This window comes from Sceloporus undulatus, chromosome 10 (genome assembly GCF_019175285.1).
Source record: "Sceloporus undulatus isolate JIND9_A2432 ecotype Alabama chromosome 10, SceUnd_v1.1, whole genome shotgun sequence".
NCBI lineage: Eukaryota > Metazoa > Chordata > Lepidosauria > Squamata > Phrynosomatidae > Sceloporus > Sceloporus undulatus.
In genome coordinates, this window is record NC_056531.1 from 14,795,358 (window position 1) to 14,807,310 (window position 11,953).

At 53.4% G+C, this 11,953-nt stretch overlaps 3 protein-coding genes across 4 annotated transcripts; 1 reads left to right on the forward strand and 2 right to left on the reverse strand.

Annotated features, from left to right (window-relative positions):
* Nucleotides 1-563: 563 nt before the first annotated feature.
* On the reverse strand, nucleotides 564-4,273 carry C10H5orf52 (chromosome 10 C5orf52 homolog). The gene is made up of 5 exons (XM_042441886.1): nucleotides 4,171-4,273; nucleotides 3,756-3,819; nucleotides 1,826-1,921; nucleotides 1,291-1,399; nucleotides 564-1,007 (listed from the first exon to the last, which is right to left on the reverse strand). The coding sequence occupies exons 1-5, from the start codon at nucleotides 4,271-4,273 to the stop codon at nucleotides 747-749; spliced, it is 633 nt and encodes a 210-aa protein (XP_042297820.1). The 3' UTR covers nucleotides 564-746.
* Nucleotides 3,710-5,442, forward strand: DUSP18 (dual specificity phosphatase 18). The gene is made up of 3 exons (XM_042441310.1): nucleotides 3,710-3,866; nucleotides 4,125-4,232; nucleotides 4,782-5,442. Exon 3 carries the CDS (start codon nucleotides 4,832-4,834, stop codon nucleotides 5,396-5,398), a length of 567 nt encoding a protein of 188 aa, XP_042297244.1. The 5' UTR covers nucleotides 3,710-3,866; nucleotides 4,125-4,232; nucleotides 4,782-4,831; the 3' UTR covers nucleotides 5,399-5,442.
* LOC121916367 (synergin gamma-like) lies at nucleotides 5,430-10,106 on the reverse strand. 2 transcript variants are annotated; one of them, XM_042441309.1, is made up of 7 exons: nucleotides 10,009-10,106; nucleotides 9,141-9,200; nucleotides 7,847-7,943; nucleotides 7,345-7,505; nucleotides 7,034-7,150; nucleotides 6,030-6,280; nucleotides 5,430-5,566 (listed from the first exon to the last, which is right to left on the reverse strand). In XM_042441309.1, exons 1-6 carry the CDS (start codon nucleotides 10,072-10,074, stop codon nucleotides 6,065-6,067), a joined length of 717 nt encoding a protein of 238 aa, XP_042297243.1. In that variant the 5' UTR covers nucleotides 10,075-10,106; the 3' UTR covers nucleotides 5,430-5,566; nucleotides 6,030-6,064. The 2 variants fall into 2 exon arrangements, with proteins under 2 accessions (XP_042297243.1, XP_042297242.1); XM_042441308.1 differs by lacking the exon at nucleotides 5,430-5,566 and having other exon boundaries at nucleotides 6,147-7,150.
* Between the last annotated feature and the right edge of the window lie 1,847 nt (nucleotides 10,107-11,953).

Genomic DNA, 11,953 nt, shown 5'->3' on the forward strand with positions numbered 1-11,953 from the left:
CCCTCCCACAAAGCACCACACAAGCATTTGAGGACATGGGTGGCAACAGAGTCACACTTGTCACCTCCAGCCATATTTGACCACACATGCTCTCTGTCACTTTGCCACCCAGCAAACACAGGCTGCATCCCCACTGCAGAGTTAACCCGGGTTGACACCACTCTGCAGATTTGTTGTCTTGTGAGCAACCAAGCCTTCCCTTTCAGAGAACTCTGAGACTACAACAAACGACACCTCCCAGAATTCCATAGCACCAGGCCATTCCAAAGTGGTGTCACACGGCATGATTTCTGCAGGGCCAATGCAGCCAGAAGAGGCCAACCTTCCCACTAAAGTCCAGCAGCCACCAAATAGGCCATGTTCCCCCCATATCCAGCTGTGAGGGCGGTGGGACAGAGAGAAGGCCTTCTTCAGAAGATGGACCAGCATCCGGGGGGAATATGGGGCTTCCGCTAAGCTGGACCCACCGCCCTGAGGACAAGTCCTCCACACTCTCTCAGCCACAACCAACCAGTCACAAATAGGAAAGGATAGGCTATGGAGCACTGAAGGATGGTAAAGCCCTCTGGCCACCGACAATGCTCCAACTAAAGGGACAAGAGTGCTTTTTCTCCTTCCAGAATAACAAGAAGGCCTTTCTCCAACTTTAATCCTCTTTGCCTAAGGAGACGACAAGTCTTAGGGACAGCTAGTGGGAAAACACAGTCACTTCCAGGCCACGGGGGGCCGCCTTTCGACGCTGTTCCTCAGGTGCCAGTGCCAGTTGGGTCTTGCGCCTGCTCTTTTTCCCCCCAGTCTAGAAACGACCTTTGTACTTCCACAACCGGAAAGGTCACCCGGCTCTGCTTCATGGCGGCTCTCTGGTCAATTTGCTCCAGCATGAGCTGGTAGTGGTGAAACTCCTTCTTCCAGCGGTCCATCTTCTTCTGTTGGTCGTGCAGAAACTTCTTTTTCATCTGGTCAAACATGCTGCCAACTTTCTTTTTGCTGGCTTCAATGTGCTTGAGCTGGGAAAGAGGAGCAAGAGAAAAACACGGTTAGACTCTGAAGGAACAGACCTCTGTGGATGCCTGCATCTGTGGCTAAGGAATCCGTGGCTACTGAGGGCCAAGCGCATACGGCAAGAGCTGGCATGGAGTCAGGCTCTGAGCGCTGGCTAGCAAGACGCAGTCTCTCCGCCTTGAAAGAAGGCGAAAGTCAGTTTTAGCAAGAAGAGCTGTTCTTAGGGCCCGCGAGGGCCGGGGAGGGAAGAGGCCTAGGCCTGAGGAGCGGAGAGGGCAGGGGCCTTACCTTGATCTCCTGCACCCGCTGGACACTGGTGTTGTCCTGGATGATCACCTTCGACAGGTGGCTCTTGGGCAGAAACCTCCGCAGGGCACTTTCGCCGCTGTTGAACAAACTGAAAGAGAGGGACGTTGGCTGGTGAGGGGGACAGACCCCAATTCCCAGAATACCATAGCCTTGAGCCAGACAGGAGTGAAAGCGGGGCCAAAGCGGGTTCCGTCTCCGGTGTGGATGGAGCCAGGGATGCCTGTCTGGGGCCAACCCAAAAGCAGAGCAGACAAGCTTCCCTTCGATGGAGGGAATGGAAAGGAAGCAGCGCTCACGACGCTAAGGGCAGCTGGCCCAGAAGGGGTCGAGGGCGAAGGCAGGCCAGAGCCTTCCCTTGAAGTCCCTGGAAGTCCGCTCCCTTGGGCCAATCGGGGTCTACTCTCCACAAATCTAGGGAAGGGGAGGACTCTGCACGTGCTCAGAGGCCCGTGCCCTTGGGCTTCCTCCTCCTCGGAGCCACCAGGGAGGCGGGGGCCGGGGGGGGGTCTCCTACCTGAAGAGCACCAGCTCGGGCTGGACCCGGGGCTGAAAGGAGGTGACGATGGGGCGGCGGCCTTCGGCGGGGCGGGCCTCCTCCTCCTCCTCCTCCTCCTCCGCCGCCGCCGCCGCCGCCGCCGCCGCCTTGGCCTCCATCGCAGCGCCCCCTCCTCCTCCTCCTCCCTGGCCGCCAGCGGATCACAATGGCCGCCCGGCCCAGGGTTGCCTTGCCAACGCCTCGGAACGCCTCCCCCCCCTCCGAGCCCTTGTCCTGCGGTTGGAGTCAGGGAGGCCCCGGAGGCGGAGGCGGGGAAGCCTGGCCCTCAAGGAGGCCCCGCCGGGTGGGGTTGGCCAGGAATGGGCACACACACACACACCCCCCCCCGGGCAAAAGGCTCCAAGTGGAAGCGACCCTCCCTAGGCTGGATTGAGAGGCTACACAGGAAGCACTGCAACGCCTTGCCCCGAGGGGGGCCATAGGAGAGCCTTGCCCAGAGGGAACATTGGGGAAGACTTGCCCATAGAGAATCATTGGGGAAGACTTGCCCATAGGGAAACATGGGGTAAGACCTGCCCATAGGGAAGCATTGGAGAAGACTTGCCCATAGGGAAGCATTGGGGATTCCTTGCCCATAAGAAAGATAGGGTCAAGCATTCCATGTTTCCCTATGGGCAAGTATTCTGCCATGATTCTCTGTAGGCAAGTACGCTTTCCCTATGGACAAATCCTGTCATTTGTTTTCGTGGGTCCCCATCCACACAGCAAGGAGTGCCTGGCTGGAGCCTGCTTGAACTGCCCTGGCTTCTCCCTGCTCTGGCATTCTGGCCATGGGGGTTTCTTGGGGCACCAAAGGTTACTCAGCCTGTACCAAAGGTGCCCCCACAACCCCCCATGGGTGCTCTCTGCCATGTGGATGCAGATGCAGAATCCCAGCCCCATAGCCCAGAGTGGGAGGAACCTCCAGCCCAGAGGCAGTCTACCTTGCAACCCAGAGGCCCCCAAGAGCACCACAAGGAAGAGGGCAGGCCCCTGTGGGTGGGTGGGGGGTGGCCAGAGGTCCTCCTTTCCCAGGACATGGTCAGCACCCCCACCTTCTCTCCAGGAGGAAGTCCCAAAGGTCCCTCCATATTGAGCAGGGCAAAGCAGCAGGCCTTTACATGTCTAGCTTTTCCTTGGGAAGGTCCTCCCCTTCTCTGGCATGTCCACCACTTTGGGGACACCTGGTCCTCCTTGGCAGGTAGGAGGACGCCTGGGAGGAACCCCCCCCCCAGACATCACAGGGCCTGGGAAGCTGCCCAAAGGGTGTGCTTAGGATCCTCCATGGCGGTTTTGCCCATTCCTTCCTCTAAACTAACACCTGCAGCACCTGGGATTCCTCAGCAGTCTCCCTTCCAAGGCCTAACTAGGGTTGACCCTGCTTAGCTCCCAAGATCAGGTATCTTTGGGAGTCTCTAGGCCTTGCCCTATGTTGTGTGTCTATATGTGTGCTTCCCAGTCCCCTCTTGATCTCTGGCAGCCTCAGGGGCCTTCCCAGGGTCTTCTTGGGCAAGGGGTCCTCAGAGGTGCTTTGGTCGGTTGCATCCTCAGAAAGAGACCCTAGCAGTGGCTGGTATCCCCCAGCAATCTCTCATCCAGGGCTGACCCTGTTTGACTGGCACCTTTAGGGCATTTGCCTTGTAAATGGGTAGAAACTGGCTGGGGGATTCTGGGTGTTGTCATCCAGCCAAGTCACTTCTCCATGTATTCAAGTAGGCGTCTTCTGCTCTCAGCCCCAGAGCTGCAACCCTTCCGCAACCCCCAGCCTCCCTTTTCCCTAGACCAACCATTCAAGATCCCTGCAAGACCAGTCTGGCCCTTCCTTTCCTTTCCATTCCAGACTGGAGGGAGGGAGGGAGTCATGGGAGGACTGGGTTGTCCCTCACTGCCACCTGTCTGTCCTCCCTGCCACAGGAACTCCTCACATACTTCCATTTTGCACAAAACAGGAGACTTGGAGGGATGTGAAGCACCTGCGGGGTCAAGTCCAAAAAAGAAAAGAAAAAAAGAAAAAAAAAGGGTGAGGTTCGGCCTTTGCATCCAGTCCTCCTGTCTGGGGAGGGCAAGCTGGCACTGGAGTTTCTGACACACAACCCACTGGTCTTGGCTGGGTCACTGGGGCAAGAGAGTGCAGCACCTTCCATGGCTCCTGTCCAGTTCAGACCAAAGTCCACAATGGATTCGCCCACCGCACCGACACGCAGTCTCACCCCTGTTCGTTGGTTGCAAAGAGCAGCTACTCCTGGTCACCCATGTCTTCTCTTTCTCCTGCTTTTAGACATTATCAAAAGACCACACCTATGATGTTGAAGGCAAAACCTTACTGAAGAAGTGCGACCGAGGGCTACAGTAAATGCCCGTGCTTTGGGGCGTAGCATCTGTCCAGGTATTGCCAAAGGGGGCATAGTAAACAAAGCGGCACGCCATGGTGAGACTGAGGCTGCATCCACACTGGAGAAATAACCCAGTTTGCTCCCCTCAGGGCCCCACAACAAACTGCAACTTCCACAATTCCAGTGCCGACCCGGGTTATTTCTCCAGTGTGGATGCAGCCTAATGTCGATCAGTTGTCTATCTTTGGGGTTAACTAAGCGCCCAACACACCTACATGTCTCCAGGCATCAAACCTGCAATTGCCAACTTTCTAGGGGATTTATTTATGTTATTAAAGCAGCTCGCAATGAAACGTAAATATGTTTAATGTTGGAAAAGAGGGAAGGAAATGACTAGAGTTGTTTGGGGACTATTTCTCCCAGAATCCCCTAACCGGCTTGGCCACTGGCTGTGTCGCTTAAGGCATCCTTGTAGTCCCCCCAAAAGTAGCATTCCCAAACTTGGATTTAGAAGCCGTGATGGAGGGATCATCTGGGAGGCCTCTCTGTTGACCTCCTGGGGTCCGTACGAACGTCCATTCTCTTTGTGTCTCTCCATGCAGCGAGCAAGGATGCGGCCTTCCCCCGTAGCCAATGTCTGAAGTTTGCCTCCATGAGTACAGCGTTGGGAGCCATCCCCATCCTCTTCAGGCACCCGTCCGTCTCTGGCATGTCCCGGATCACCAACAGCTTGTTCATCAGCAATGGGGAGGCTGCCAACAACAAGCTCTTCCTTTACGCCAACCAAATCACCACGGTGATCAACGTCTCGGTGGAGGTGATCAACACCTATTTCCCGGACATCTACTACATCCACGTCCCAATAGCCGACTGCCCCTCTTCCCGCCTTTATGACTTCTTTGACCCCGTAGCCGATAAGATCCACACGGTGGAATTAAACCAAGGCCGGACGCTGGTGCACTGTGCCGCGGGCATCAGTCGCTCGGCTGCCCTTTGCATAGCCTTTCTGATGAAGTATCACACCATGTCTCTGGCCAACGCCCACGCCTGGGTCAAATCCTGCCGGCCCATCATCCGGCCCAACAACGGCTTCTGGCAACAACTCATTCAGTACGAGCACAAACTCTTTGGCAAGACCAGCGTCAGGATGATCCAGTCCCCGCTGGGGGTGATCCCTGACCTCTACGAAAGCGAAGTCCGAGTCATGATCGCCTTGTGACATTACAGAACCCGCACTCCTCCGCTGCAGAGGGGTCCCTATTGGAGGAATATGAGCATCGACGCTATCTTTACTGAGTTCAAAATGGGTCTGACTCAGGCCCGTGCGGAGCCCACGCTTTGGCCAGGAAAGGAGGCTTGTTGGTAAAGGTGGGTGGTGGGGGGTTTTCTATAAATAAAAACAAAACAAGTTAGAAAAAAAAGACAGTCCGGACCGTGTCTCATTTGCTCCCAGCTTCCAAGTAAATCTTTCTTTGGGTTTGGAAAACCAAGCTACAGTAATAAAAGGGAGCAGCTGAGAGTGAGAGCTAGAAAAAAGGTCCTTTTTGGAGAGGAAAACTCCCGGCATCCCTGAACCAGGAAGGACTGGCTGGGCACTTTTGGCAATGGACAATTGGGGTACATTCAAGGATGATGGTTAAGGCTGATTGGAGTTGAAGTAAAAAGACAAAAGGTCATTGAGCCTCTAGCCCTCCAGATCCTGTTGAACTGTAAGTCCCATCATCTCTGTTGATGAGCGCGGATGGGAGTTGAAGCAAAAACACCAAAGATCATTAAAATAACATTAAACTAACTAACACTAAACCAACTTTCAGCCATTTAAAACATACATAAAAAACCAGTTACGGCACCTTATTAAAAGTTTTCCTTTTGGAAAAAAGTCAGCTCAGTAACTTCTGGAGGGGCACAAAATTTCTGGAGGACAGTCCCTCTCGCCCTCCAGCAAAATGGAGGATTGTGGTGCATTCAGGAACTCGGAGGAGAAAAGGGGTCCTGTCTCTTTTGGCAGAGTGGCATCCACACAGTTCAGCCAGAAATTGGCACAGCTGGCATGGAAAGAGCTCCCCTGATAACTAACAGGATTAGCGTTCCCAGAATGTACCTGGCAAGGCAAAGAAAAAAGGGAGAGGAAATGGAAAGCAATACATCGCAGCGCACATGCCTTGTCAGTGATAAGCAATAACGTCCGTTTTGCAGGCGTGCGGAACAGACTGAGGCAACCACTTGACTCCAGTCCCAAAAAGGCTTGGCCAACCCAGGCTTTCTCATGGCCTTTCTAGACTTTTTTTCTGGAGAAAAGAACCCCCAGTCACAATAAGGTTTGGCAGAATCTGGGAGGCTGTGGTGGGTCTGGAGGGCCGGCCAAGATGGTACCATCTGTATGGGTCCCTAATGTGGCCTGAGGGCAGAAAGGAAGCTTAAGACTCGGATGGGAGATGGCCAGGGAAAACCAGGCATTAGAAAGAAGGTGGCAGCACAAGGACGGCATGACTCTTATGCCTGCAGAAGACCCCAGGCATCACCCCTGGCATCTCTAGGAGGTGCGGTAAATGCCCCCCTGCCTTAAAAACAGGGGGAACAATAGATCTATTTTTGAAAAAGAGATTTTGAACAAAATGGTTAAAAGTCTGTGGGGGCCACAATCTTGTTCAAGGGTGAACTGATGCTCCTGGAGGCTTCCTGGAGGGCAATTGACTCCTTTGGGGTTAAAAGAAAGGGGGCAGTCCTCTTGGAGGGCCCAGTGGTGGCAAAATGTTGCCCAACCCAGTTTGAACTGTGTTATTTCTCTTGCAATCTGTTGTGTTGCTTTCATGGAAAAGTTGCACAGTCCAGCTTTCAACAGAGGAAGACGTACCTCAGGCTCCCACTTTACCTCCGTCAGGCAAACCCCGCAGAGTGGGCTGGGAACCAGATGGGAAGGAGCCAAGAGGAGAGGATCGCTTCCGACAAATGACTCCACAATCTGGAAATCCTTTGAAAGAAGCAAAGAAGGAAAACACATGCACAAGGGAAGCAAAAGTGCTCTACATGAGCCAAGGTAGGGGGTCCCTGGTTCAATGCCCCATGGCATCTCTAGGTACGCCTGAAAGGGGAGAGCCCTCACTGGCAGCCAAAGTTGGTCATACTGGCTTAGGTGGCTTTGGCACACTCACTGGGCCCCCTTACCAGCCTTTGGAATAAGGAAGGGCCAAACGTCAGAAAGGACAACAGATTATTCCAGGCCAAGTCCACTTCGTGCAAAGTGTGCTCCAGCAGTTCACTTGCCAGTTTCCGTGCCTTCATCCCACTTTCCAAGCGCTTGGAAACCCGGTATACCTCAGACAAACCTGCCAGTAAGAAGAACAAGCAAGCAAGGAGACTTGGAGCAGGGAGACCCTGGCAGACCCATCTAACCTGGCAGGGAGAAGACTGGGCCAGAGCCTCTCCCCAACAGGAGCATTCAAAATACAGACTCCACAGCTGCAGTCTGGAACTGGATAGAAGTGGGGAAAGTGGAGCCCTTAGAAGCCCCATCCAAAGGCCTCCAAACCTGCAGGTTCCCAATTAATTTTTCATTTTCATTTTCATCCACTCAGAGTGTATTCCTATCCCCACCAACATGGAAGCCAAGAGCCGCCACTGGCCAGGTTATGGCACCGGGTATTATCAACAGAAAGGCTGGCCATACCCAGAATATAGGCAGTCCCTGGGCCAGAGAGCAGCACCTCCCTGCAGACGGATTGCTGGCTGACACCTGCAAGGATTTCACTGGCCTTCCCAATCACCTGCAAGGGAGACAGAGAGATGCACACATCCCCTGGGGTTAGGCGTGCAGGACTCCCGAGAAAGTGGAAAAACCGCAAACAAGGAAAGCACAGTTGCTTTTACCTGTGAGAACACCTCTCTAGGAATGTCTAGGTCCTCCGGCACAACTCTATGGTCAACATCTGCCAGACACTGACCATGGAATTGTGTTGGATGATGTACAAACGCCTAGAAATGTATTGTCTTTCGGACTCTCTAGGTCCTCCAGCATGACCTCTGGTGGATATTGACCACAGAGTCATGCTGGAAGGCCTAGAGAGAGAGCATGCTCATCAAAACCATGAATAATCCAATCTGCAAAAGTCCAAGTCAAAGTGTGGTGGGCCAACTGTAAACCCAAAGGTAGCAATGGGTTTGGCCCCTTGGAAAGCTCCTTTCAAGCCTTCCTCTTCTCTTTGTTTACTTCAGCAGGGCCACCATGCTTTCCCTCTCCCTTTTCCTGCAACGGTTCTCATGGAGAAAGCAAAAGCAATCTTTGCAAAACAGAGGTTTGGCAGCAGACATTTGTTCTGCAGTGTGTTAGCCTTTGCTTCAAGGGTGCAGCAGAGAGTCTCCAGAGCAAGGAGAAGCCACAAAGAGGGCGACGACCCACATAGCATGGCTCCATTTTCTATGGAGCGGCTGCGGGTTCTTGGCCTTGCCAGCAGAGGGAGACAGATTACAGGCAGCTAACTGAAAGAGAAGAAATATGAAATACAGTAAAAGCATGCCCTCCAAGGTGAAGGGCCTGAGGCCAAATTCAAGGAAAGGAGAAGGGGAGCAAGGACAGGGAGCAGGGATGGCTCCCGTGAGGGGCTGGTCTGCTTTGGGTCTTGTCTGACTCTTCAAAAGAGCTACTTAGAACGCTGCACCTAAGCCCCCCAATAGGTTAAACACCTTGGATGGCTTCTTCTTCTTCTTCTTCTTCTTCTTCTTATTATTATTATTATTATTATTTATATAGCGCTGTAGTTCAGAGTCAGACCCAAAACAGACCCTATGACATGGGCCAGGGAGCTGTAGCGCCTTTCCAAATCACAAATCCCAGGATTCCGCAGGATGCAGCCATAGCAGTTCAAATGGAACCACCGTGCTTTTTCAAATGCAGCGTGAAAGGGACCCCTGCAATGGAGGCTGGGAGATCAAGGACGAGAGGAAACGAGAGAGGGAAAGGGTACCTTATGGGCCTGCCGCAGGCATCGCATCAAGTGGACCGTCTCCGAGTTCATTTGGAAAGTCTGGAAAGGAGAAAGGAGGATGACTGAGACAAGGCCCATGGCACTGCTCCGCTCCCACGGCCATCTTACTTTCTGCTGTGGCTCATTGCTATTCAGTCCTGGGGTTTGTAGTTCCCCGAGGGACTAGAATTCTCTGCCGGGAGCTCTAGTGCCTCCCCAAACGACACCTCCTCGGATTCTGTAGGCTGCAGCTGGGGCACTTCAAGGCGCAACCATATGTGGAATGCAAAGGAGACCTTTGGCCTGGTTCCTGCTACAAGGTGACCGTGCTTTGGCCACGGACGGATGCAGCTGGCGCGTCCCCCAATTTAATGCTGACCTGAGCCCCAGCCCGTCTCTTCCCCGAGCACCAGCCAGAGCTTGGAGGCTCGTTGAACACAGCGCACCGGTACAGAACTAACCCCCACCTGTCCCAGGTGCATTGTCCCAGGTGTTTGCTCACCAGCTGCTCCCCGACCCCAGCAGCATGCACCGAGTTTTGTCCCGGAAGCCCAAAGAAAGGCCACTAGGGCTTTGCAGAGGGCTGCCAAGGCCTGGAGGTTGGGGCCCAAACGTCCCTAGAGAGCCAGGCAGACCAGTCTAGCCGGCCTACGTGGAGTAACGGCAGCCCCTGGCTCCTCCCTGAAAGAACTGGGCCGGTCCCGACTGTACTTGGTTCCAGGGCCTTCCTTTTGCCGGAAGGAGCTTGCCAGCCAGGCCCTCCTTCCAGCAGAGGCATGTGAGCCAAAGTGGATTGGGAGCCGCCAGGCGCCCTCCCTCCCCTCTTTTCCCTGTAACCTTTACGGGTTCTGACGTCTGCTGCCCATACCTGACTATGAGGGCTTTTAAAGTTTAAACCAATACCAAATGCCCAAACTCTCAGAGAGCTCTGCATAGGACCACAGGTTGTGGTTCCCTGTCTTCTTGGCCTGGATCCTCTTCAGGCTTTTCTGGGGAAATGCTGCAGCCAAAGGTCTCTTTGCAGTTAAAGGCACAGGGGCCCAGTCAGAAAAAGCATTGGCAGCAACAGCTGGTTCCTTTTAGCTCTTGCTTCCTGGGCAGCTCACGCCAGTTATAAAAGGCAATAGGAGCAGAATAAAATCCACTGTGGACTCCTCATAATCTCTTTTCCGTGGAGTGGCTATAACAGGGGCAGAAACCATTCCTCCCGGTCATTCCTCTGCAAATCCCATCAGCCTGACTTTGCAGAGCCAATAAGAAGGAATGCTGGGAGTCAACAACATCTGGTAGAAGGCCACACCGTCCTCATTTTTGGGATATTGTGTGGTTGTTATGGGCCTTCAAGTCAACTCTGACTGAAGGGGGACCCTCTCCCAGGGGTTTCTTGGTCGGATTTTTGCAGAGAGGGTTTGCCCCCATTGCTGTCCTCTGAGGCTGAGAGAGTGGGACTTGCCCAAGGTCATCCGCCCGGTTTCTGGGAAGCATCGGGGATTTCAAATGCAAGCTAGGGTTGCCAACCTTTTCACGTAGCCTCACTCCTCCATGTTTAACAGTGGTGTAAAGAATTCATCAGGGAAAAGTGTCATCTTGCACTTGTACCTAAAATGGGATACAATTGTTTCCAAATTAGGAAAAAAGTTCAGCTTCCTTGTGGCCAGAAAAGATAAGGCCAGAAAAGCTTGTAACAACTCTCTCCTTGGTTTCTTTCCCTTGTGAATAAAAGAGGCCCTCTGGTTTTGGGGTCTTAGATTGAGTCATCGTGGACATTTTTACATTTTAGTGGTTGGCTCTTTTTCTCTTTTGTTCTAGTTTGTGGTTGCGTGAGGAAAACAAACCAGTGCAGAGGACCCTTGGAACTGGTTTCGTTGCTGTCTTTCTTTCCTGGTAGGGCTCCAGTGCCAAGCTTAACCACTGCAGGTCAGGCATCCAAGAAGAATGGTGTCTCCTAGCCCAGCGGGGGAGAAAAGGCGCCCCAAAGTCATAGGCGTCCTGCTGGGCAGCGCTGGGGAAAGGAGGGCACCCTGGAACACCATGTTCCCAGGCCCAGCTATGAGAGCATCCTCATGCCAGCGGATCCTAATCTTCTTATGCCAAACAAAGAAAGTGGGTCAAGGTAGAAGGGGGAAACAAGGGATTCCATTTTCGGACCTCCTTCCAGTTTGACAGTCTGAAAAGGCCTTTCCTGGCCTTAGGTTTTTCAGTTGTGTTGAACCCCACTTTCCATTAGTAATAGCAAAGGATGGCTCCGGTGTCTAGTTGAGTGATCCCTTTTAACCCTCAGTTGGGGTGGCTGAAGAGCTGCTCCTCTGTCCAGGGGGAAATGGGGGACTGAATGCGGCTGCAGAGCCACTGGGATGCTTTGCCCTAGATCTCTGCCTCTTTGCCCAGAAAGCTACAGCCAGTGGTCAGCTCCTTCCCCGGCAAACTCAGCAGAAACCCTGCCAAACCAGTTTCCAAGTTATGCGGTGCCACCTGTTCTTCCCATGTGGGTGGAGTACTCACCTGCCAGCGCTGGCACCGTCTCTTCACTCTGGAGTATCATATTCCAAAAGGGTCTGGCATTGCAGGGCATGGGAGGTGGCTGACCTGGCACAACCGCTTCCAAATCGCTTCTTTAAGCAGGCAAGAGGACAATCTCAATGGGCCCCAAATTTGGCTACACTTGAACCAGCCCGGAAATATGGCAACCTAGAGACTGGGCAGAGGACCCAATGGCATTTCGGGGGGACAGGATAGGCAGTTCCCGTGTTTGGCACCATTCCTCTCACTCTGTTCCCAAATGTCTAGCCTTGGCAACGTTGGAAATAATTCAG

Excerpts from the sequence above, each read along its gene's own strand:
- DUSP18 (XM_042441310.1), top strand. The coding sequence starts at position 4,832 with ATGAGTACAGCGTTGGGAGCCATCCCCATCCTCTTCAGGCACCCGTCC.
- C10H5orf52 (XM_042441886.1), bottom strand. The coding sequence starts at position 4,273 with ATGGCGTGCCGCTTTGTTTACTATGCCCCCTTTGGCAATACCTGGACA. Across the intron at positions 1,400-1,825 it reads CCCGAGCTGGTGCTCTTCAG|TTTGTTCAACAGCGGCGAAA; the intron begins GTAGGAGACCCC and ends CCTCTCTTTCAG. Across the intron at positions 1,008-1,290 it reads AGCGGGTGCAGGAGATCAAG|CTCAAGCACATTGAAGCCAG; the intron begins GTAAGGCCCCTG and ends CCTCTTTCCCAG.
- LOC121916367 (XM_042441308.1), bottom strand. The coding sequence starts at position 10,074 with ATGCAGAGCTCTCTGAGAGTTTGGGCATTTGGTATTGGTTTAAACTTT. Across the intron at positions 7,944-9,140 it reads GCCTGCGGCAGGCCCATAAG|GTGATTGGGAAGGCCAGTGA; the intron begins GTACCCTTTCCC and ends TCTCCCTTGCAG. Across the intron at positions 7,506-7,846 it reads AGGGACTGCCTATATTCTGG|GTTTGTCTGAGGTATACCGG; the intron begins GTATGGCCAGCC and ends TCTTACTGGCAG.